Raw genomic sequence first — 26,598 nt, 5'->3', positions numbered from 1 at the left:
AAGAAAGGAGAACACTGAGTTCTTAACAGAATTCACCGCGTTGAGAGAAAATATTGTATATTTTTCCATATAATATCTCAAAACGGCACACCACTATGAATTTTTATTATTTTTAGCAATGCAGTCTTTCCTGTCCTCGTGTCGCCGTTTATCTTGTGATGTATTTTCTTGCGGGATCAGCAGAACCTCATAGTGTTACTGCTGATTCTTTCAGTCATCGCAGAATCGATGGAATAATGCATAAAAATGCACATGAAATGTAGTGACAGACATATGGTTCCTAAGCTAAAGTTCATTTAGTTCTTTTTATTTGAAATCATTCATAATTAAATTATTTAAATAAACTTTTTAAAGTTATATTTTATATTTTATCTCTTACTTCGCGTTATGATTTATTTTTTATTTAATTCCAGAACGCTTAAAATTAAACCAAAAGGTATATTTGGGAAGAATTATAAAAGATTTAATGAAACCATTTACTGCACGAATTTAACGTTTTAAATTTGCAATAGATATAGAATATAAATGAATTCGAAAAATAAATAATAAATAAATAATAACACAATAAAGCTGTAAATAAATCAGTATAATTCAAACAATTGAGCTAATAAATATTGATAATGCAATGATTCGCGTACACCGTTAATACTAAAAGAAAAAATGCTATGTGGCAAGAAAATGATATTATCACTCGCAACAATATTGCCGTTAACACGTTTTATTTATTATGGTAGTTTTAGATTGCTGTACATACTTTATTTCACAACGAGAGGTTGCAAATCGGCGCATCGCGACAAGAACAAAAGCGAGACGATTGTTCCGCAAACTTGTTCAACTTTTAATGACTCATTCTGCAGAGGCATTTGATTCCGAACAGAACGTAGGTTGCACGAGTTCGAGAAGAATAATCAAGTTAGATAACAAGCCGAAGAATCTTCGGCCTTCTCCCATCGGGGAGGCATTCCGCCAACACAGAAATTCCATTCGGCAAAAATCCCCTTCGTCGCGCCTCCCTTGATCGGCGTCCTTCGTTAATTAGTAAGAAAATTAATGAAGCCGCCTCCGCGAGCGCAAACTTCGCGCGCGCGAGACTCATTAGTCTTTTATAACTGCGAGCATTAACGAAAGTAGTAGATGCATTCCTTGATAGTCAGACGATTACGTGTCTACTAGTAGTAACGATCTAACGAGGCAGACGTTAAAAGAAATTCGTAATTAAGGTTGAATCTGCGTACATAATCGTTGCTTTTCTCGTTTAGGCCAACCGTGACGATGATATTTATATATATTATAAAAAAATTTATTACATAGAATTATGAATAATTAAAGGAATACTTAAAAAAAAGTGTTTAGTATTTGTGATTAATTTTATAGTAAAATAATTATAATTATTCTCCATTTTTATATAATTATTACTGCTACAATTTTAGTAATAATGATATTTATACTTCTACAAAAAGAATATATAGTTGACGCTGAAAATGATTTTAAATTATAGTTAAATTATGATAATTGCCACATTTTTCTCTCGATGAGTGAGAAGGAACGGTATACTAGTGCGTGCAACATTCAGTGCTTTTTGACAAGCCGAAAATTAGTTTTTCACTTTTCTGAAATTTTAATTGAAATGTAATCACGGAATTGTTTAATAGGAAGGATTCTAGCTAAATTATGAAAATGAATATTGCTGGAATAACACATTGTAAATAGAGAATTACATTTTATAATTAATTTTAAGGGATTCAACAAAATCTTAATTTAGCCATCGAATTATGCAATGATTTAAATTAAAAATTGCACAAACGAGAAGATTTTTTTCTAAAAAATTTAATTCTTCATAAACGAGAAGAACTAAATTTACTAGGAGATCTCTTCCTATAGTTTTTATCATTTTCAAGAGAAAAGCGTCTGAAAATGAAGTAGGAAACAAAGCGTAGTTCACAATTTGACTGTCGGTCTGAATGTCCTTTATCAGGCCAGGTCGGTCCCGTACATTTTACGGACGCTATCAATCCGTGGGGCGGATGTTCTCGACGAGCTCACGATACAAAGTACTTTCGTAACGAAGCCGAGCGAGCTCCGAGCAGATTTTAGCGACAAAACGAGAGAATACGCGGAGTCGCAAACGGCGTAACGACTCTCGGAAAGTACTCTCCCGCTGGCAGCGCTGCGGAAGAAGGGTTTAGCTCACTCCGGAGACGAGTGAACTTCAGAAATGTTACTCCTGGTACCTTGATAACTCAATCCGTGGGGAGCTAATAATTCTCTCCCTTCCGACGCGAATTCTCTCAATGTTGCGATATGAAGTCTTCCCATTTGACAATGATTTCGCTCAAAAAATTGGACAATTTCAAAGTTCCATTTTGAATATAAATCGTGCGCGGAAAGTCTTTTAATAATAATTGAAAATTAAATTTAAAAAATAACGACATTCTTTTTCTAATGTTATCGAATGGATTTTTATTTAATAAACAATTCTTATTTTCATTTAGTTAAAATAAAAAAACAAAAATATAATGCAAATTGATTTTTAAAAAATATGCGATTGGCACAAAATATGTATTTTACATAGTAATTGAAAGGCCTTGCATACACATGAAATGTGGTTAATATACACACGTATCTTCTCGCTTGCGAATAAGAGAATTACTTTAGTGATTTGTTTCCACCGAGCTTGGATTCTTCGCCTCCGGAATTAATTAGTTTACCCAGAGACTCCTAGCAAGTGTTATTCCACTGCACGCCTCGTACATTTCCCTGTATTTTCCGAGCCGTACATCGTCGCCTCGTTTACAGGCTTTCGCTGGAAAACTGGAGCGAGAATAGACCGCGAAGAATGGGTCTTCTCTCCTTTGTTTTGTCACCCCCTTCTCATTCCAACGAAACTCTAATGATATGAGCTCACGACGACTTTGCCAAATTATAGCAATAATATTACTTAGAATCGCATATTGTGGATCTCGGCGAAATTTCACTTAAGCCGGCGATTCGCGAGATCGGCGCGTACGAACCTATTATAGACGTGCGACTCCTCTAATGTTCAGTCGTTCTCGAAACAACCGACTTTAACCTACGAACGAGCCGCTTAACGAGCTGACTTTTCCTACCGCACCTACACACTTTAATTCCGCCAATTTAACTTTCTTCTTTACCTCCTTTCGCTATTTCGCACGACCCATTTTAAGACTAACATCGAAGTCGAAGTAATTTCTATATATTATGTTCAATTAGTCATCAGTATAGAACTATTTATTTCACATTGATTATCACATATACAGAAATATAAAAAAATATTTTAAACCGTCTTATTTTTGCGAAATTCTTAATTTTGCTCGTGAAAACTATATCTGTGTAATTTGAAATAAATCAGAATGTACTCGTATATCGTTTAAAATCTGTAAAAATTCGTAATCAGATCAAACACGAAACAAATTTAATCCTCCGCTGGCAATGTTGGACTTTAAAGGTTATAGTCAGTTTTTTTTTATTTTAAATTCTGGTAGATGAATTTAAATTCGTAAAAAATAAATAAAATACAATCCAACATCTGTGTTAAAGTTTTCACAAGAATTTTTTTTAGATTTTTACAGTTCGAAACAATAAAAAAATCTACGCTGAAGGTTGAAAGGTTACGAACAAACAGTAAAAATTTCATTGTCATGAAAATTTCATCATATAAAATTCTTTATTCTTGCAAAAAATTATTTTATTTCTCTATAATACTGTCTTGGTCGAAATAAAATTTAAAGTTTATTTTAAATGTAAGATAAATCGATTTGCTCTTCACTGATCAGTCACTGAGAAAGCTGAAATAGGATTGAACTGTCTTAAAAGAGTTTAGTTATCTTTCTCTCTCTCTCTCTCTCTCTCTCTCTCTCTCTCTCTCTCTCTCTTCGAGTAAAGTATAAAGTTTCAGACGCGCAAAAATCAACTTTAAAATAATTTTTAAACTGATCACTACCTAATCTTTGTCGCAAACTTAACAGAATTAAGGAATCTCCTTCTATTTTAACACGTAAAATTTTCAACGTTTACATTAAATTTAATTGTATCGATATTTTTATTAACTTTTATTTTCTAATGTTGTTTCTTACTGTCTCGTATTTGATAAGTTTTTGAAAATTTATTAGTTAATTTCTATTTTAGAGATCTTTCAAAGCATTTTCTTGCAAACCTCTTAAGCCTTAAGCGTCGCACTTAGGCGTTATTGTCGCAGCGTCCAACAGATAAAATAGCACTCCTTCTCGAACTCTCATTTCAGAAGTCGTACGATAAACGTGCGAACAACTCGCGCGTCTTGAACGAAGCGCGCCTTATTGAACCGCTTCGTAATTCGATTAAAGCCACTCCATGCGCGCGAGTAATAATAGCTGCTCATTAAATTCCCCTGAAGAGGCGACGAAAGTCTTCGAGTTTGCGCTTCCATTTGAAAAGACGTTTGATTGGGAATACAAATTCGCAAAAAAGGATTCACAAAAATCGTGCGAATAGAAAAAGAAGAGCACGCAAATAGACAAATCAAAAGAAGTAGTATAATTTTCTAAAGAACTTTATTAATAGCAAAATGCAAAATACATATCCATTTATAGTGCAAAATATAGAATATAACAATTTTTTATAATCACACATAAATGTAAAACTTGATAATAGAAAGTTATGTAAAATCGACACTTGCATTTCTCAAAGGTGTAGATAACCGAATTAGTAGTTGAGAGATTCAATGAATGCTATAAATTAATTTTTCTGTAAATTATAGGTTAAAAATTTTTTAAAACTAGGTACTGCATATTGATATAAAATAGTTCACATGCGTGTGTATGAATGTTTCTTCGAGATTACAAGATTAGCTTTTTCATCAACTACGTTGATTTGAAAAGAGATAACTAAGGAAGGCAGTGGGGTGTATGGGATGTAGAAGAAAGTAAAACGATGAAAGGCAGACGTCTCCGCTCATCTATAAAAGCCTCGTCGAATTCTTCCCGCCTGCACACCTGACGACATGAATTTTGATTTGCAAATGAAATCCCAACTTCATCGGGAGTTTCGCGCCCGGTAGTTCTCTCTCGGCCGCCTTTGTTTTCGGCAGCTTTTCATAGCGAGCACCAATTATACGGACCATTCTCTCATCCCGATTCCTTTCATCTCGGGCCGTCTTCCATCCCATTCCATTTTTTTCCTCGATCTATCCCGCCTTCCTCTTCGTCCTCGACATCGATCTGCATTTTCTTTTTTCCTATTAGTCGGAAACTTCCGCGGAGAATGTCGGACAGAAAAGGAGCCCGGCATGAAATTCGCAAGCGAACTGAATTCTAATTATCCCGGCGTTTCTTTCGCGCGTTCTCCGCGTTCCGCTTCTTCCCTTTTTTTGCTTTGCGTTCGCTGGACCGCGTCCTTCGTTATGCGCTACCGCACGTTGCAAAAAGCGTATTCTGAAAAGGGACGGAAGTGGAGAGACCGAGTGGAAATCAGAAAAGCGAGCGTCCATGCAGAGTCGCGCTTATGACCTGTACGTGATTGCCATTGAAATGCCTTTCTTGTTGTGCACAGTGAATTATTTTATATCAAATTGAATTATTGATATGGGTAGAGAGAAAGTCTGTATGCAGGCTCTATTTATGTCAACAGTAAAAAGCAGTACAAATAAAAGTATATTATTAAAAGAGAAGAAAAAGTACATTATAGAGAGAGAGAGAGAGAGAGAGAGAGAAAGTTAATGTTATTCATAAATTTGAATAAACAAACAAGAAAATAAAAACTATTTTAATCCAGTTTTTAAAGTTTAAGATTATTACACGGAACTTTTCTTGGCTACAAATTCTTTGATTGAAATTTTCAAGATTGAAATTTCGAACAAAAATATAATACAATTAAGCAACAAAGGCCATATTCACTTAATTGTATTATATTTTTGTTTAAAAATTAATCTTCTATTCACTACAATATTTAATCCTAGCTATACACTCTGGGGTCCCCATGCAATTTGCTAAATCGAAATTTTTTAGTGTTTCTGAACTTTTTCTTTTCTTTGAATCTGTATATCCCAAAGCTCCCTAATTTTATCGACTTTTACATATAATGGACTTATTCCTTAATCAATTTTTTATCGAAAAAAAGATTAATTGAAATTTTTCATTTTTATGAAAGTTACGGTAACAAATATGGATGGGATCCTAGAAATCCGTGTGTGTATATCAAGAATACAAAGAAAAGACTGTAGCTTGGGTTAACATATGTACTTCATTGTATCTAAGTCTTTTTTGGAAATTTTACAATGTCTGTCTAAACAGACTAATCAGTTTCGTGCATGAAAATGAACGTTTGGCGAGCTTTGTTGAATAGTTTTTTTTTTATAGTTTTGTTTTCTCTACATATTTTTGACACTAATTTCGACGATATCGAGTAAATTCATAAAAACTGGTTCTTACAGTGAAACCGCTCAAGGTGGATATATTGGGGAAGGAGGTGATCCTATCGGCAGGGAAGACATATGACGTGAAATGTCAGAGCACCGGTTCGAGGCCGCCGGCGGTCCTGACCTGGTGGAAATCCTCGAAGCAGCTGAAGGGACAGAAGAAAAACGTGAGTGATGCTAAGATCTTTCTTTCCTCCTTGCGTTTGCGCAGGGCAAAAACGTGCCGCTTCGAGTTTAATTGCATCTCGTCTACTTAACCGCTGTTTCGAGTTACGAGAAACGTTTTCTCGATTACACAAATCCACTCTGCTTTATTACGTCGGCTAATCTGGTTATCCTAATGAAATGAACCACTTCATTTAAACACGAATGTTTTCGCAACGGCGTGGCAAACGAATTATCGCGGGCGATGAAAGTGTTGTTTTAGAGCATTGTTGATTCAATTGGGGAACACCATTATCTTGCATCATAGATCTTGATTGAAATACGTATTTTTGTGACAACTATTTTATTTTGTTTTTCTTGTTACTTTATGTAACGAGCACACGCGATTCGTTTTATCAACATGCTACTTTAAACACACAGAGGCGTTCATGATGAAAGAACGTGCGAAGCGAAGGGAGATTGCTATCGCTATTTTTTTCATTAAAAAAGGATTGTTATTTCAGAGTATTGTTAATTTACTTGGAGGCTATTATTATTTTATTTCGTATAACTCAGATTCCAATCAAAATCTTAATTTTCGCGAGTGCTATTTCAGTCCTCGTCCTCCGTATTACTTTTATATAACTGTCGCGTCGCGATTCATTCTATCAACGTCTCGAAATTGAAATCTTCGATTCGTCGCCATCGCCACCGCAATCGCCGCACGAACGGATCGGAAATCGCAGAGTTTCTCTCCCTCTTTCTCTCTCTGTCGATTGCGATAACACACATCCTTTTGCAATATCAATCACGAGAGCTCGTTCATGGCGCCTGTAAAATCAACGTGGCGCGAAAAATCCGTCTCTCCTGTGATTAAACGAGGAATAATAGGAAAAGCGAGTTCGAAATAACGCAGGAAATAATGACGTCGGCGGAAGACGATGTCGCGCGCCGGGCGGTCTGTCTTCTCACAAACGACAGAGAACTGCTTCCGGCGGATCGATTCTTCATTGCGCACTTCGCCCGCAGCGAAGTAAAAATAAAAATGACAGTGTCTCGATACACGAAATACTGCTAGAAGCCCTTCGCCCGCGACGTAAATGGGGAACTCGTGGAAATAAATTCACCTTTATCTCGCGCAATTTCTCCATGGATAATCCGTCCTTCTTCTATCCTTGCATCCAGTTCTCTTGTCTTTTCTTTCTTCCTTTTTTCTCTTTGTTTCTTTCTTCCTTTCTTCCCGTTTTGAAAACTCCTTCGTTAATTAAAACATATAAGATGAAAGGGAGAAGATATTTGTTGTCTACTTTATGTTTATATTAAAAGCGTCTACTTTATATTAATATATTATGATGTATTAGGTTGGAACAAAAGTTCATAGTGTTATAAACTTTAAAATTTAAGCAGTTGTAAAAATGAACGAAATTAAAATTAACAAAATAGGCTTTAAAGCTTAAAATCTCTACTTTCGAAGGATCACTATGTCTTTTGAAATTTTTTAAGTTTGGTCATTTTTACATATAAAAAATTGAGCTGGACAAAATGGGAAATTTTCTTCTGACTTTGTAGGCTTGTCACGTGCTCGAAAAAAATCTTGCGAAAACTTTCGACTTTTTAACGTTAAAGCTTAAAAGTTTCTTTACAAAATCGTTTTTTAAAAATGTCCCTATAAAATTTTTTGTTACTGAGTTCCCGGATTAAATAAAAGAAGCATTTTGACTTTGATTGCTTATAACTTCATTAAAAAACATTGTTCTATTGAATGGTATAATTGATAATTAAAATAAAACGCGTAGATCTGATGCAAATAAAATAGCGGTATGAATTTTTGTTTCAATCTAATATTATGTAAGCATTTCGTCTTTATTTAAATATTTGAACAAGTACAGGTGGGAGTACACATGAAAAATTACATTCGCACGCGGCACCGAAAATATATAGTTAGAATAGAAAACAAATTAATTTATAACTGCAAGCGCGAGAAACAATTTGTCACGTATAATCATGGCATCAATTAGAAATATTTGTTTATTCTTGCTATTTCCTCCGTTTGCATTATTTCGTACATCGTTGTAATTTTATTTTATCTGCATTACGAGACGACGTAAGGAAGGAATAAGCCGGACTTTATTTTTCTAAGTCGTTTGCCTTGTCGTAAGAAACGCTAACAGCGATTTTCCAACGTCGTCTTGCGCGAGAATACGGAAAGAAACGAGGTCATTGCGGCTCTTTGCTCGAAGGTGGATCAGCTAGCAAGCTCGTAAGATCAGAAGCGTGTAACGAGCCCAATAACAAAAAGCCCATTCAACTTTTATATGACGCTACTGGAAAGATTAGGCCTCTCGTCCACCATTATACCAACAAAATTCGCTGTTCCTTCCTTTCGCTGGCGGAAAGACGATGTCTACATAAATGGATTTCCGATGGAACCACGGTGGAATGGAGAACCTGACGAGATTGTTTCTTCGGAACGATTAAGTAGGGGAGATTGGACCCGCCCCTTCTTCACTATATATTTATCCATCCCGTGATAATTTGGAATTGCACCTCGAGGCTACAAGCCTGTATCATTTACGTCAGCGATTCTCAGTCGATCGTTCGTGAAAGCTTTTCCGGGAATTTGTAATTAAAAGTTCTCTAACAATGTTTGCTTCAATCAAAACTTTTTCTCGTAAATTCTGTACGTGATAATTGAAATAATCTTATACGATTTGTTTTTTAATAGTTTAAAGGATGCTTTAATACACCCGTATTTTATTATTTGCATCTTAAATTCATGTTTACAAACGTGCGAATACTGAATTTGTAACTCAATAATTTTTAATACTAAATGATGGTAAATTAATGACGTAACAAACGACATTGAAACAAAAAATTATTTTTAATGGACATCAAAATATTGCTTGTTTAATAAAAGAAGTGACATAACTAAAAAATTATCATTTTTTTAATGACAGGAAATTAGTTCTAAAAATGTTGTTTTTTTTTGTCGAAAAAATGATACGTTTGTAATTCTCAATTTACTGCTACAGAAGACAAAGAAATCGCTTGTCCCTTGATCTCAAATTTGCACAATGATTATATATTTATAGAAGATTTTTTTTAATTAGATATCATGAAGGAATTTTATCAGTGCTAACATCTCGAGAAATTTCGAGTTATGCCCTATTTTTCCTTAAAAATTCCTTAAAACGTTATCCCAGTTTAGCAATTTAAAAACGTTCTCCTGAAAAGTTGCTGATTTTGAAATGTTCTCACTCTTCTATATCAACATCTGATTTTTATGAGAAATATAATATTATCGGCCGCGATAATATTACATTATTGCGATAATACACCGAAACAAAATAACTGCGGGAAATCGGAGCGGCCAACAGTTTCGCTGGCACTTACTCCAGTCTTGTAATAATAACACGTTGCGGGCGACAACGGGAAATAATCGATTTCCATTAATAAGAGACATCGTAAGCTACTTACCGAGCAAGTATAGCGAAGGATACGCGCCGTAGGTTTTTACGTCGCAAATTGAATCCAAAAGTTTTACTCGCTAAAACCACGGCGAATTTCAAACTGTTAAGGAACAACATGATGTTCGGTCGGAAAATGATCTCTGCCGCGGCGTGACGCGGTAATATCCTGCTCGGACCGTCTAATAATTAATTGAATCAGGGGAACCGTCCGCTAGATAATTACGATAAATCCTTCCGTGAGATATTACCTCGCACAGTTGGTGATTATTTCCGGAATACTTTTCTCTCTTCTTCTCATTACACGTCCCAACTTTGACATTAGGCTTCTTCTTTGTAACTGAACTTGCACTTGGTTCATCTTTTCTCCTTTTCTCTTCACATTGAAGGAAAAAGAGAAAAGATGAATCATACAAGAAGTTCAGCTAAAAGGAACAGGCCTATTATATGAGCTTGATAATAGTACCACAATTGCGAAATCATGACGTGCAGATTTCTGACGCTTCGTATTAAAAGAAACCGTCTCTGAGGAGAAAATGAAAAGAATTTTTCATTTTGGCGAGCGCGTTCTAAATTGTTTCCGCGTTAAAGAGCCGCAAATTTCACCGAAATAAAGTCAGTGAGCGTTCTCTCAAATTCCCGTTATTGATTTTACATTGTCACGCGTTCGCACAGCTAAGGCAGGATCGAGAATCGTGAGAAATGCGTTGGACAGCGACTGCGTCGGAGAAAAATTCCCGCATAAAGAGGAATGGCTCTGGAAAAAAATACCTACTCGACGATGCGGCAGGCGTGGTAGCGTGCCAACGACAGAGCGGATCGTAATTCTCGACGTGTTCTGTCTTACGTATTATCGTGGAGATCGTTTTTCGCGTCGGCTGGCATAACTTCAAGCCACTCTCGGGGGATCGGAATAAAAATCTATACCGATTTGCTTCCCTTTGAAGGGAGAATTTAATCCGATGCGGCTGGAGCTAGCAAGTGCGAGTCGATCAATGGATTGATCGTGGACAAAGAATCCTGCATCATGCATGAAATGCATATTTCATTTGTTCGTTGCATACGTTATGGAATGAACATTAATATGCTATTATCATTATTGTTCCGAAGTATTATAATATTCAGTATTATGTTTTTATTATCGAAATACCTGTTTAATATATTATTAATCTGATTTTATTAATATTGAAATGTAATACGTATGTGCCAAATGCACAGAACATCAAAACGTTTTCTTTACGTTTGATCGAAATCGAGATAAACTTCATCAAAGCCTCGATACCTCTCTGAGCTACTGAAACACGGATAGTAGCAATTCCATTCGGTCGCAATTCACTCTTACGATCCCGCACTAATTTCAGGTTCAATTACTTCCGAAAGACGTATGTTCGTCCATGCGCGTCGAAGGGCTTCACGAATGAAAAAGCACTAAAAGTTCCTTATTATAGGTAGAGATTAAGCACAGAAACGTACTATGAGAAAACCACCGTTTGTCTAATTATACGTTATTAGCACCACATGAATCATGTTTGACGATTTTTCCATTATTTGATTGAATTTTTTTAATCTTCCTCACTTTTTTCGTTCACAAATACTCGAATTACTCCATGCCTGAGTTCGCTTCATGTATAATGTTCACGCGTTGAATTCTATACGTGGCAGATCGTAATTTCGATAGTAATTTTTACTGCAAGAGATATCCTTGTGTAAGGATTCAAAGAACTGTGCGCGTTCGAACATTCCTTTATAACATCCATTTCGAACTCGTTGCCAAGCTCGTTCTTTAAAGCATCCCTTAAAGGAGATCGTCCCGGATATCAGATAACAGTCGACGAAATCCTCGGGGGATGAAACAAAGGCGGATAATCACAGAGAAAATTTCTTGTATGTTGGCCAGACCGGGGGCACGAAAGAAATCGGTAGTCTTTTTATAAATCCAGTTCGTCTTCCCTCTAATCGTTGGGACAGGTAAAGTCCTAACATATTTGATCCTTTTCCCGCGGGATATTATAGCGAAAAAATATCTCGCAGATATTCTCTCTGCGATTTAGCGGATGACTTGGCTTCGCGCATTTTCGAGAATCAATAAGCGATTACTTTACCTCGACGTATAATTGGCAACAATATAGTTGATAATCTATAGACGTCGGATTTTTTATACAAATAAAAGATTAAAATATACATCAAATATGCAAATATACACAACATGCACAAATAAATATGCACTTTTTAAATGATTTTCAATAAGGCATTTTCATTTTTTGGTTTTACTTTCTAATCTTTCCAAAAAATATGCAATTATGCATAAGAATCCAATGTCTGATTAACTTATATCTAATAATTTTTTGCAATTTTTTAAATTTAATCCTAAAATGCTATCGATATGTAAATTTTAAGTGAGCAATGTTAATGAGCGCTAAACTATGTCTCTTCAGTCAATTGGATTACATACCTAGTCCACATATATAAATCACATACCTAGTCATTTCAAGATTGAATTTAATGTGTGCTTCTTTTTTTCGTTTTAAGTTAATAATTAGCTTATTTGTGTTTATGAAAATCTCTAATTTTTTTTTTTTTTTTTTTTTTTTTTTTTTTTTTTTTTTTTTTTTTTTTTTTTTTTTTTTTTTTTTTTTTTTTTTTATTTTTTTTATTATTACTTTTTTTTTTTTTTTTTTTTTTTTTTTTTTTTTTTTTTTTTTTTTTTTTTTTTTTTTTTTTTATAAATATTTGTCGTTAAAAGTTTAAAGTGTATAAAAAATGTTAATTAAGAACAGCCTATTTTGTCCTACATAAAATTTACGTGTCAATAGCAATACTATTACTCAATGACATTCTACGATTAAGTGAGATGATATTTGTTTTAATATAAAAGATATAGTGTTCAGAGGTTGCAAGCGACAGGATTTTTTTCTTTTATAAGAGAATCTTCACCGTTCTCCGTTCTTTATTTTCTTAAGATAATATAAGAAAAAGTCTTATTGAAAATATCAGAAACATCTTTATAACAAAACACTCGTGAGAGCCTTCTATGTGAGAAGGGTTGGATTTTCCGTACGCGAGCCGAAACGTATTTTCTTCTCGATTTTGTCGGCAGAAAAACGAAGAGTATATTTACGCAGACGAACGATGAACCGAGAGATCTTTTATGAAGACTTCTACTAGAAGCCTTCAGAGAGTGATAGAATGTATACAGAATACCCCACACGTATTCTGCAAATTTACAACTATCACAGTTTGATGAATTCAAAGTTGATTTTCGTTTGGAAGTTGCAGCGGAAACTCATCATTCCCAAGACTTCTTTCCTGGATTAAATCTCGTTTTTTAATCAATATTTGTAAAATTCGGTAAAATTTTATTTAAAATTTGATAAAGTCTATAAATTAGAATCGAATTGGAAAAAATTCGTTTAACGTTTTAATACAGTTCCTCCAGGCTAGCTTTTAATACCTAAATTGGAGGATAATACAGTATATCAGCATGTTCTGTTCAAACTACTTTAATTAAAACGAGAATGTTATTTCAATGCAGAATAGCCGATGTACCGATCTCGTGTAAAAAAAGAGTCGACCGGTCTTACTTTAATGAAATCAGCACGAAAACCCATGAACACGAGCATTCGCATAACAGAATCGAGTCTGTTAATCCCGAGAACGGATTCGGGACAAAGCGACTACATGTACAATTGTAGCATAGATATTTGTGTGCTTTTAAATTATTTCCGTTAAAAGAGCATTATAATTACAGAAAATTTTTAGCGATCGTTGTAATTTTTAGTAATTTAGTTGCTCTTTGTTTGAATATTGTTTCAAAACAATCTGGAAATTAATTAAAATTGTTTAGGAAAAAACTCAATAACAAAAGCTGCACGTGATAAAAACATAATCTACTTATTTCACAGATAGTGTTTTTTTCTCATTCACTATTAAATAATATGGCTATCATTATTTTATAATTTTTTAATATCTATTGATTTATATAAAATACAGAAATTTATATAAAATACAGAAAAAAAGTTTATGCCACACACAAATTAATTACAAAAATCGATAGAGAAATTAACGTACGTTTACAAAAATAGGCAGATGATTTCAAAATTATTTCACCAAAATTTTTTATCTTTCAGATTTCGATATAATGTGATAAAATTATTGACACGGAAGATACTCGGTATCCAAAGCAGGATATCGCGAATGTCCGTGAATCTATCGAAACATTTTGACGTTGTACCGGGTGATTGCATCGAAAAGCCACAACCGTGTTGTCGAAACAAATAAATCATCGGCCATGTCAGAATCTTGTCGGCGCGATGAATGCCGCGTTCCGACCGGGAAAATTTTCATTAAACTGCCGGTCGTTAAATAACGCCGCGAATATTGCTGAAAGAAAATATGTACATAAAAAAGAAGAGGCAGACGCATGTATACGTGGCGGGGAGATGCATGAGCGGCCGGTCGTGATAATTTATCGGCGCGTCGATGCACCAGCGCGACTGAATTAATAGTTTCATGGGGGTGACAGACAGCTTGATAATAATTTATCGGCGCGTCCGTGTAATTGCAATCGCGAGCCATCTGGGAGCGTTGGATTGATCGGCATCGGTGTCATCAATAATCGTCGCCGACGAATGTATAATGATGCTCGAGGAAGTGTAGCCTCGAAAATCGGCCCGCATGAATTGCGTGTGGCATTTGTGTGCGTTTGCTAAACATGTTTGTCAACACGCGTTCGATCACTGGTTGGGACAACCGTGTGTTTTGGGTAATTAATGACGGCGAATGGGGATCACGATTGGCTATAGAAATATTTGTCCACATCGCGTCCACACCCCCTCCTCCAAATTTAATTGTGATTAGATGTGCGATGAATGTTACTGATGTCGTTGCAATCAATTTCGAATATACATAGGACTTGGTTAATTCAGGAATCATTTTTTGTGAATCTTTGTCGAAAATACCGTGGAAAACAAACTCGAGAAGAAAAATACGCAGTTGTATTCACAATATCAAATTATATTCAATTTAAATTATCTTTAATTATTTCTATAGGTTGTCGCTGCTCAATATGTCGTTAATTTAACTAATAAAACAGTGGATTTAAATAATTTAATTCAAGAAAATGTATTAAATTTGCTTCGAGTTTATTATTTATTAAATGCATACGTTAATATGAATATTGTTTACTCTGAAACCAACCACAGGAATTGATTTACATTTTGGCATACATGGAAATTAAAAATAACAAAATATTGTTCAACTCAAAGACTTGGACCAATGCACTTTTGATATCTAATAGTGTGACAGTGTACATTGCGCATGAGAATTAATATCAATTTATTGTGCATGTACAGAATAATTCTTAGATATTTCACAACGTAGTATTGATAAAATCTAATCATCTGATTCATCTACGTTCATTGGACCTTTCTTATAAGCTTATTTTAATTTGACTCGGATCTCATTAAAATATCGCATTCGCTGAGCGCGAACTTGTCTTGTTAGAGACTGTTATGGAAAGACACGTTATAGAAAGGAAACATGAAATTCTTTGCTCGTTAATCGATTATTGGAAAAGCGTACAAAGAGGATATTCCATTAATCGAGGCACTCTTGCGCGACCAAACGACTCTCGCGGGAGATGCTGGATCGATCCGAATAAAATGGATAAACATGGAGCTGCGCTCTACCCCCTCCCCTCCCCCCCTCTCTCCCTCCCCCTCTTTCTTCCTCTCTCTCTTCGAGGTTGATAGCCCAGCACTAGCGCACCGTTTTAAGGGAATTGCTCTGTGTTTAATCAGACATCGCCGGTTCTCTCGGGTTAAGGCATCGCCGTCGTCTTGATGGCGACGGCGACGGCGATGGCTCGGATGGCGACACCTAATTCGTGGAATCCATTAGTCTAGGGAAAGAGCCCTCGCGGGCAACCACCCCTGCGCGTGTTTGGCCATCCACGAGAGAAATGGTGGCAACGAGAGTAACAGCGATAGCGCGACAATAATAGCCGACGCCTCGATGCAGCATCCTGACGCATGCCAGCACTTAAGAGAAGACAAAAAATCTAATAAAGAAAATAGAAGTTAATAAAAATCGATTTATATTATATTGATACATGACATTACAATATTCGCTTAAATTTCGTAAAATATGTAATAGTCTTTGTTCGAAATGTTATAATTGTATATCAAACACAATTATGAATAATTTTGTTGTATAAATTACAAAATTGATTCTCTTTTATTGGATATATCCACATGTTTATTTGAAATTATTGTTTACACAACATATATTTTTATCTATCTCTTTTTCAATAATGTAATATTGTCAGAAATTAAAAATTAATTTCTTAAGAATCTTAAGAATCAATTAAGAATCAATTTTGTCTTACATATAAAGTGTGCGACAGTGGATAATACCTTTTCCGTGACAAGGTATAATCTTATCGCGTTACTTATACAACCAGTGAATATAAATTAACCTTAAAACGTTTCTCACGCCTACAAGCATGCACTCGATTTCTATGTAACTTGCTCGGGGATAAACGTGTCACACATCTATTAAATACGCTATCGGGTAGAAAAAGGTCCTTTGCAGCTACGTCATAAAAAATGTATGAAAGATTGGGGGTTTCTAGAAGTCAGATCTTTTCCCATCTTCCTTATTTGCCAACTTCCCTGACGAATATTTAATGCGTCATAATTTTCCATTTCTGAAAATATAATATTTATGGCGATTAGTCCGTGAATTAAAATTTTATTGAACCGCGCTTGAAATAGACCTGAAGAATATTTCTGAATTTCAAAGATTATTTAAAATATTGAAGAGAAGAGATAGCTGAAAAAGTTACTTACATGGAAGTCGTTACTAGTCGTTAACTTTAAATGAATGTAAGCCAAGGGTGGAACTCGGTTTAACATTGAAGCAGCTGCAAACGACTTATGTAATCGCGTTTGTAGGTTACATCTTACAAAGTAAAAAGACGTCCTAAAGTAAATTCTGGCATACATCTCGTTACATGAAAGCCTCCACCGTGCAAATGAATTTACGTAAACTCCAGTACCTTCATCTTTTTTATTCGCTGTTGAAACATCACTGGACCATAAGACGGTCTTCGCGCTCGCCCGAGGTACGTTGCTGGATTAAGGAATAGTAATACATAACAGCATAGACGGTACGCAAAATGTGATGATCTCTCAGCTATATTATTTTTACGGAATGTTGAATATGAGCGCGTAATGTGAGAAAAACATGGGGTGTTCCATATAATCCGTCTCAAACTTCCCTTAATTATATTCGGAATATCTCGGACGTACTGTTTTTATTTAGCTGTATAGAAGATTATAAACTATTAATGTTTATGTGACGATGTTCTGTCGTATAAAAGTTTGCTTATTAATCTTTAAGTGGATAGGTGGAATGCCACAGCGCACCCCAGGTATATTTTTCTTTTAAAACCTTGTTTTACAAAAGGAAATTAAAAAATATTGCTCAAATGCCTAAAAGTCTTAGAGTTCATTATTTTTACACATTCATGCATCTCATGGGGGTATAATTAAGATAAATGTAACTAATGTAATATACTACAGAGGAAGATCAATTTTGCTGAAGTATCTAAAAATTTAGCTTATAGATACAAATCTGAAAATAATTTTATTGGACGATCAAAATAATTACGTAGGAATCTCAAGCATAATAAACAATGCTGCAAAAAGTTTGGACATTTTAGCAATTAGCTTGAGTGTCCTACATAATTATTTTATGCAATTTAAGTGACTACATATAGGTAGGATATAAATTTACATAGTATTATTTAAGCACTTAAGATCCAGCTTGATCGTTAAAGGTTTTCTTTCCCTTCTTGTTAAAATTATTTTAATTATTTTTAGATTTATATTTAGCAAAATTATTTTTAGATTTATATTTAGAAATATAAAGTATCTAAAGTTTTAGGGGACGTTTTAATTACCCCATCTACCAACTTGCGTCTTCTTAAACCTACCTATTTAAAGATTAAAACTAATTTCTGAAAACTGAAAGAAATAAGTAGGAAAAATGAAAACGACATCAGCAGAAATATAAAAATATACATATATTTATATAGATTTAATTAGTATAGATTTAATTATTATATAAATATTTATTGAAGGTATATTTATAATATAAGAAATTGAAATGATTCGGATTTAATTTCGAACAGGACCAATTTTCTCCGAAATAATTTCCAGCAGATGGGCATCTCGGACATTAATTTGTCACAGTTTCGCGCGTTATTTAGTCGACGAATTTTATCACCGCGAGTTATTAGACTCACAGTTTTATCACGCTCGCCGACGGAAATATGCCGCGCGGTATCTCGCACGACGAGAAATATGCGTCACGAAACGAAAGTTCCATTTACGCCCGCGCGGCACGCGGTGAATTATTATTTTTCGACCGGCCGGAAATTTCTCATTGTCAGCGTTTCACAGCCGCTTTCGGAATGTCGTCAGTCTCGTTATTCGACTTGACAACAAAAAATACAAAATTCAATATTCCTTGCAATTTCTGTTGCACTTTTTCAGTTCACGTTCATATTTGCAAAAAATTTTGTCCTCTCTTTTTTCACTGGATCCATTAAGGATGTTGTGGATATACGAAAGCACTACTCGATGTATCGTGCACACGTACATACATATTTGATAGGAGTAAAAATATTGTCATTATGGTGTTTTTCAGTTATATTTCTGTTCATTTCGACAAGATACCAGATTATTACATATTGATCACACTTTTACATCAATAATTTAGATTTATTTGATTTCTAATACAGTTCACATAACTCGATAAATTCCATTCATTCCAACAGTATGCTCCTCATTTATTCGCGAGAAGCGCAAAAGCTTTTGTTTCGACCGTGCAATTTTACGCGACAATGATGACGATCATGAGAAATTAATCGGCCGCATAAATAATTTCAGTACTGCGTTATTATACGTGGAATTTGATCATGATTCGTCGCGCAAAGAGCAAGAGGAATTTATCAGAAATACAATTATCGTAATAGTGCACCGCATCATGATGTGCGAGCAGATTCGAAAAATGGTCCGAGACAAGTGCAATAAAAATAATACGACGGGCTATGGCGAGATATTGTAGGAATAAAATAATGGCAGTGTGCGTGCACGTTTACGCGCGAATGAAAAACCTCATCTCTCTTGAAAACTCAACGCTTTTGGATGTGTCAAAAATCGCTCATGAACAAGAGGTGAAATACCCGTTGCTACGTTTTACAATTAAAAGCTCATTCCGCGCGTAGCTTATTTGACAAGGAAAGTACGTGGAATGAAAGCGAGCGTCGTGCGATTTGCGCGCAGTAAAATTTATTACGCGAGCTTTCTGCTAAAAGTTTCCAGCAGGCGTATCTAATTGCGAATACTTGAATGGTATTGCGGAAACGAATTATGTTAAATGATAGCAGCTTAAATCAAATGGCATTTATATGAAGGAAACTGGACTCTCTCTTTTGTTTTTTAGGTTCAAAGAGATTTCAAAGAGAATGCTTGTTTGACGGATTTATTCTTTTTACACGCATGCTGAATGCATTTGTATACAGATCTGAAAAAAATCTCTTTGATCTTCCGATAATTTTGTATCAATAGGATTACGAATCAAAGACTTTAAAGAGAGGTAGTGAAATATTTCTTTTTTCGATGTGTGTGTGTTACTAATTAATTTATTCAAAAATATTACAATATGCACACGGAAAGAACGATTTTGTTAAAGTTGGTATCTATTTTAGCTACAGATATCTATTTAAATACAGATTCGAAAAGAATTTTATTGAACTATCAAATATATGTATCCTCTAAATTTTTTGGAGTGAAATCTCACTTAAAATTAAAATATTGCCATTATTAAAAAGAGGTGAAAAATTTGCATTCTTACATAAAAGTGGTAGATTTTCACTTTTTTTTAAATGAGATTTCACACATTTGGAGTGAAATTCACTCCAAAAAAGGAATGAGATTTCTTTTCTTTGGAATTAATCTCATTCCAACAAAAAGTGAAAATCTGCCACTTTTATTTGAGAGTGCAAGTTTTTCACTCTTTTTCAATAGTGGCAATACTTTAACTCTTTTGGAGTGAGATTTCACTTCAAGAAATTTGCCTTCACGTTCTAGCACGGCATAACTTCCTCTAAAGATGCCATCGAATATTACATCTGTCAAGCGTTCCCGTTTCTTTTAAGCTAGATTGATTATTATATGACGTTTTTAGGACAAAATTCCAACAATTAATAATTTTTACACAGGTTAGAATATTCAAACTTCACGGGAACCTGTCGACCCAATAATTTTGGGCATTTTTGACAATAGTTCTGACATGTTCCGCTCGAGTTTTATACGAATAAATTATTATCAAAGGTTGTTCCTCCTAATAAACATTTTTTAAACAATTTTAACTATATAGCTACTATCACGTCACTTGGCGGAAATGTGTCGTTTTATACCGATTATTTTCAGCACTTTTGGCGATAGTTCTGAGTTATTCCGATCGAGTTCTATACGAATAAATTATTATCAAAAAATAATTAACACAACATATATATATTTCCGAAATCAAACAAGCGTATTAAATTTTTCGTTTCCTATAATAATTTAATTGCTTGGCAATAAATAAGAGTAATGAAAGTAAAGTTTTCTCGTTACGATCTCACCACGCTTTTAACTCTACAGAATGCTATCAATACGTAAATTTTACGTATAAGTGAGCGAGGCCATTGAGCACTAAGTTATACCTTCAATGATCATTAGAAGGTTTAATTTGCAATGCTAAAAGCTAGAACAAGCGAAGAAGAGCTTTTAAAAATTCTATCTGTATGCATTAATTTGCACTTCCTGATGGTCAGTATTATAACAAACAGCGTGATTTTAATTTTTATGCAGTTTTGTGTTATTATTTTGTTATAATTTGTTATTATTGTATTATGTATTATTATTATATATTTTATTTAAATGTTATAAGAAGACACACATCTAACTAGACATTCGTATCATTTAAAGATTGAGTATAATATAAAATTATCGTATCATATATATATATATATCGCTCATTCTTTCTTTCCTTTTAAGGTAATAATTTATTTATTCGTGTTTACAAAGTTTTAAGTTATTACATTTACATTTATATTTTAAGTAAATATAAATATAAACAAATATTTTATCATTAAAAATGTAAAATGCATTAAACTTTTTATGTGAATTAGTTAAAAGTAGCCTATTTCTCCTCACACGTAAAAAATACGTTTTTTTAAATCAAAATTTTTTCATAAAATTGATAGCGATACTATATTACTGAATAGCGATAGCATTCTAGAGTTTTGCTCCGTGCGAGGCGATGGACGACTTTTCCACTGGCAACATCAGCTACTAAATTTTATCGAGTCCATACCACTATGGCACTAAGCCGCATTTACGTGCTTCAACGTTTGCGGCTGCTTGTGACAGCAATAAGCTGAAAGGCTTTCGATGCCAGCAGCTATCTATCTCATCGCAAGTCTGATTCGGTCCAAGGGATATTACTCCTATTGCTTCGGTCAGAAGATGAGCGAGACTCGCTGATGTGCACACGTGCTACCCTACATCATGTTCGTTCGCTTTTAGCGGCAGATGGATACGAAGAAAAAAGAACGTAACATAAAGAAATGACATGGATTTATTTCATTTCTTGGAAGCTCCCGTGCGAATAGAATGAGCGACGAACATTCACCTTGCGAATAAAATGCGCATTCCTTTATACTAAGATAGGAAATACGAGAATATAATCATCTCTATATGGCATTTATTTTTGTAAGAGAGAAATGTGATAGAGATATCATCTTAAAGATACTGAGATTTCCAAAAGCATTCCTATTCGCGTCGCATTATTGGAATTTTGCCACAATTTTTTTAGCTTGAGAACTTTCAATTTACGTTGACCTTATATTATAGTGAATATTTTAATTTTTTTTTTTTCGATATTTTATTTTTTTTTCCGGTCGATAGTAGATGGTAATTTTATTTATATAGAGAGCTGCCGGTCTACAATGGAATTTCATTTGCTTTTTAAGCTGGCTAACTAACGGATGACTCCATGACGGTAGAACATCGTTAACCGCGTGATACCGCACAAATGTATTTAACATGTGCAGCGTAAAGCCTTGTGGAAACCTTTCTTGTTCGAGGAACGAATATACCGGCTAACTAAAGACACAGGCGAGTTTCCGGGCGAGCAGATCCGTGCTGTGTGGTTTTGTCTGTACACAAATGTTGGTGTGTGTACACATTTGCGCCGTGTGTATGTACATAGAAAGATGGAAGGGCTTTCTGTATCTATAGCTCTTCCTTTCGCCCGTGTCTCCATCACGAAGGTAAGAAGAAGTTAATCCCAGCCCTTTCACGGGGATCGTAACAGTGGCGTTGCACAAAGGGGTGGAATGCACTACGCAAATTGCGTCTTACCTAGAACGTAACGTACAATTACGTTTTGCAAATGGATGGGATATCCTGTCAAAATTCCAGTTTATTTTCTTAGGCATGTAAATAGTAACGATTTTAATGAATAAGTGGAATTAATGAATTTGTCTATAATTGAAGTCTTATTTTATGCAAATTTATATAGACACATTTGATGTCTTTAATTTCTTTGACATGCATAAAATAAAATTGTCAAATACAATAAAAAATGTGGACAATAAGAGCATATACACAGCGCGGTTATTAGTACGCCAATTACTATATAATTAACAAAAAATGTCATGAATTCCTACGAATAATATGGTACAGATAATTATTGTACATTTATATCCTATGTAGACATTTTTTGTTAATTATATAGTAATTGGCGTATCAATAACCGCGCTGTTCATATGCTTTTATTGTCCACATTTTTTATTGTATTTTTTAATTTTGAGAACTCGATTAATATTTATAATTTAGTAATAAAATTATCAATTGGAAACAAACTTAACAATAAAGGAATATACATTTAATTAATTTTATTTCAAAATTCGTTATAAATATTTGCAGACTGATTTAATGTTTAAACAAATGTAATTTTATTCTTGTATTATTTGCTTATTTTTTAAATTATTTTTATATCTATTATTTTATGTATACATTATACGTGGATATTATCTAAATAGCCGTCTTGAAAGTCGCCTCTAATTAAACGCATAATCTTACCAGAATGCATGGGATGCACAGCAGCGTAATCCGACCATGCAAACCAGAATTTCGAAAATTCCACACCGCTGGTTAAGATATTGTCGGAATTTTCGCCAGTAAACTCCGGTTGAAATTTTTTTGAATTTCGAGAACGGTGGTCGGTACACAGCCGAGATCAGCCACCTGCTCGTCGGGGATTTGATTTTAATTTTTCCCGGAGCTCACCGAGTCTTGCCTTCTTTTTTTTACTCTCGTTTTTATTCTCCCGCTATTATTTTCGACCAGCTTGCGCGGGAAGCAGTAAGCGCGACATCAACGTAAAAGAAGTAGATAAAAAAGCGAAGAAGAAGACAAGAAAAGAACGTAGGAAAACGGAAAATACCAAGAGGGTTGGAATTTGATGTGCAGGGCGGTGCGACGAGAAAACGACGAGTGGTTATACGCGTACACCCACACAGATATTATACACACACGAAGCCATACACATGGTCCGTATCCGCGCATATTTTCCACCCGCGAATCTACATGAGTAACGGTACCGAAATTTTAGGCGGCGTCGCCATAAATTCCGCGAGAGAGCGCGTTCTCGGGAGAATGCGTTTCTCTGGATACAGCGCCGTGTATCTCGTTTTTCGTTCGACCCGGCCGCTTCCATCCAGCGTACGCCGATAGGATATTTAAAATTGAGATGCGGCATTTCAAAAAACGGTGAGATACCTCACGACGCGGTCCGCACTCTTGTCATTCTTTTCTCGCGACGAGACACAGTAATTATAAGGTACAGCAATATCGATTTCGCTGTATTGAAGATTTTTTTTTAATAGAATGATAGTTTCGTGTATAAAAACAGTCGTAACGGTTGTCAACTTTATAACCAAATTTTTTGAAGTTTTTATCGATGATTTTATTGAAGCCTTAATCTCAAAGTTTAAGAATAGAGAAATAATACGGAGGAAATTTTCCTCTACGTGCAAGTAATGACAAAATTTCCGCGATTATTAAAAATTTATGAGTAATCATGATTACTTATAAATTTTTGCGGAAATTGCAATTTCCGCTCACAGAGCACATTGTTTGCATTTATTTCTATTAATTGCATTGGTTTTGCAATTCGGGATACATTTAAATTAACACATAGCAGTAGGTAGTGGTCTAATTTAAATATATAATTTAATGCATTCTAATTTACCGAATTGCGTATAATATAATTATGTAAGATTAATGTACGCTGCATAAGATTAATTACGAAATTGCTTTTACATAATGACAATAGTAATATCGAGGATAGTAATATCGAGGACGTGCTTTAATAATAATATCATTAATAAATAATTTACAGCTCGTAAAAAAATTCGATCGTGACGTATAAATTGAGAAATAAAATTGGTTGGAAGAGCGCGTTTCTTTTCCTACGCGATGAGAGTGAAAATTTCATCTGGGAATCGGGATCGATGGAGCGTCATTAATGCAATGACGTAGTCGATTTTTCTCGATGGGAAAAATCGGGTATTCGCTAGCTCGGCTCTCCTACCTCGGCAGGAAAATCCGTGCGAGTTAAGAAAGCATTACGCGAACTCCCTCGTGGTAACGATTCGATTGTCATGGAAATTTTATGGGACGAAGATTAATACCTGGAACAGTCGCGTTTAGCCACCGGAATTCAGTGCAGTTTCGCAATTTGCGTTAAATCAATTTTAACGTGGCCAAAAATCATCATGTCGCATTTCTGTCGTGCATGAATCGCACTTATTTCCCTGCTTTCCATCTTCCGACGGAATCCTAATCATCAAATGCCCCGCTATCGATTTCATGAGCTCTCGAAGAGGAACGTTTCTGATGGAGCCATGTGTATAAACGATAAAAAGATCGTCATAAAATTCAAGGGAATCGAGTTGTAAAAAAAATATATAAAGATCGCGGATGATGTATGCGGTGACCCCGAATGTAACTTGTAGGTGAAAAAGCCTCGAAAATAATAATACTTAAGCGGCGCTATATCCCCGTAACTTTTCGACTCTGGGATTTTCGCGAGCGCGACCGCGACCGTGCACAAGAGCAAATACGGTCACACATTTCTGGAAACGAAAACGCACGTATTTATTTTAACATTTCACGCGTCCATTGTTCGCGTTTGAAAAATGTACGGTCTCGCTGTTACGATAAAACGTACGCTTTGCTGGTCTGTTCGGCGCCGCGTTTAAAGTCTCGTAAACAGCGCGAGCTGCTAGTTATGTGAGACGATAAAACAAAAAATGCGGCGCGACCGCAATTTTCCCTTTGCGGAAGGGGAAAGAGAGGGGGTGAGAGAGAGAGAGGGAGAGAAACAGGAGAGGGGCAAAATTGAAATACAACACAGGAACGTTATGAAATTGTTTATTTTTGACGCTTGTGTTGCAATTCGTCCCGACTGTAATCTCCATAATAAGATAATATCAGCAAAAACGACGATGTTTCAAATGCGAAACAGACATAAATCAGTGTGATAGAATAATTGAAATTGTGACATAAAATTCGATATTATAAGTTATAAAAGTTATATTTTCATTATGATTTATTATGGTTATAATTATTACAACATGACGCGTTAAAGAATTAATAATTATCCAGTATTTTTTTTAGAATAGGAATTACATTCATATATCTAATATCTCTAATATTTCTAAACTTGTTTTACTTCAAATTATTATTATTAATAGATACGAGTAAGCGTGCGATATAATTATATTATAATTTTATATTTTCTCACATTGCATATCTAACATAGATATATCCGAATTTATACTCCAGTAACGATTAATAACGATTAACCAATAGCGATCAATGTAAAAAGAATTACTGAAAATTTCAGCCGTGTTGAGATCCATTTAAAGGGCGCGAAGCAAGGTTCTCTAGAACTTCTGATAAATCAGTATCCCGAGCAAGGAGCAAAGACGAATGACTACTATTCGCAATTGCAGGATGGCGTGAGTCTGCAATTCACGCCGACGGTGGAGGACGAGGGAAAGTTTCTGGTGTGTCGTGCCGAGAATCCGAAGCTGCCGGATGCCAGTATCGAGGACCGATGGAAGCTGAAAGTGCACTGTAAGTACGGGTCGAATAATGGTTGATAATATGGTGACTCGCGCATTCGCAAAACGTGGCTGCGTCACGATACGAATAATGTTCCCGCTGCAACCAGATATGTATACGTATATCACTGGACTATACATATAAATGTTGTCAGGTACATATACAGGGTGTTTGGCGACTACCGCATTTTTTGTCATACGTGGGTAGAACAGCCTATACTGAATCAAAAAGTCCTGTACTATTTTGAGGTGTCAGCAATAGTTAACAAGATATTAATTACTAAGAATTGCAAAATATTGATCTTGAATAATTTTTTACTCAAATA

General features: G+C 34.9%; 1 protein-coding gene across 1 annotated transcript in view; it reads left to right on the top strand.

Moving 5' to 3' along the window:
- LOC108757626 (basement membrane-specific heparan sulfate proteoglycan core protein) overlaps positions 1–26,598 on the top strand; it is a 235,045-nt gene that overhangs the window by 121,280 nt on the left and 87,167 nt on the right. Inside the window, exons 6-7 of the mRNA XM_018502094.1 lie at positions 6,428–6,579; positions 26,162–26,285. Of these exons, the coding sequence (XP_018357596.1) occupies positions 6,428–6,579; positions 26,162–26,285 (276 nt within the window). The remainder of the gene's footprint in view (positions 1–6,427; positions 6,580–26,161; positions 26,286–26,598) is intronic.

This window comes from Trachymyrmex cornetzi, unplaced genomic scaffold (genome assembly GCF_001594075.2).
Source record: "Trachymyrmex cornetzi isolate Tcor2-1 unplaced genomic scaffold, Tcor1.1 scaffold147, whole genome shotgun sequence".
NCBI lineage: Eukaryota > Metazoa > Arthropoda > Insecta > Hymenoptera > Formicidae > Trachymyrmex > Trachymyrmex cornetzi.
The sequence above is the reverse complement of the archived record's forward strand: the minus strand, read 5'-3'. Positions and strand labels throughout refer to the sequence as shown.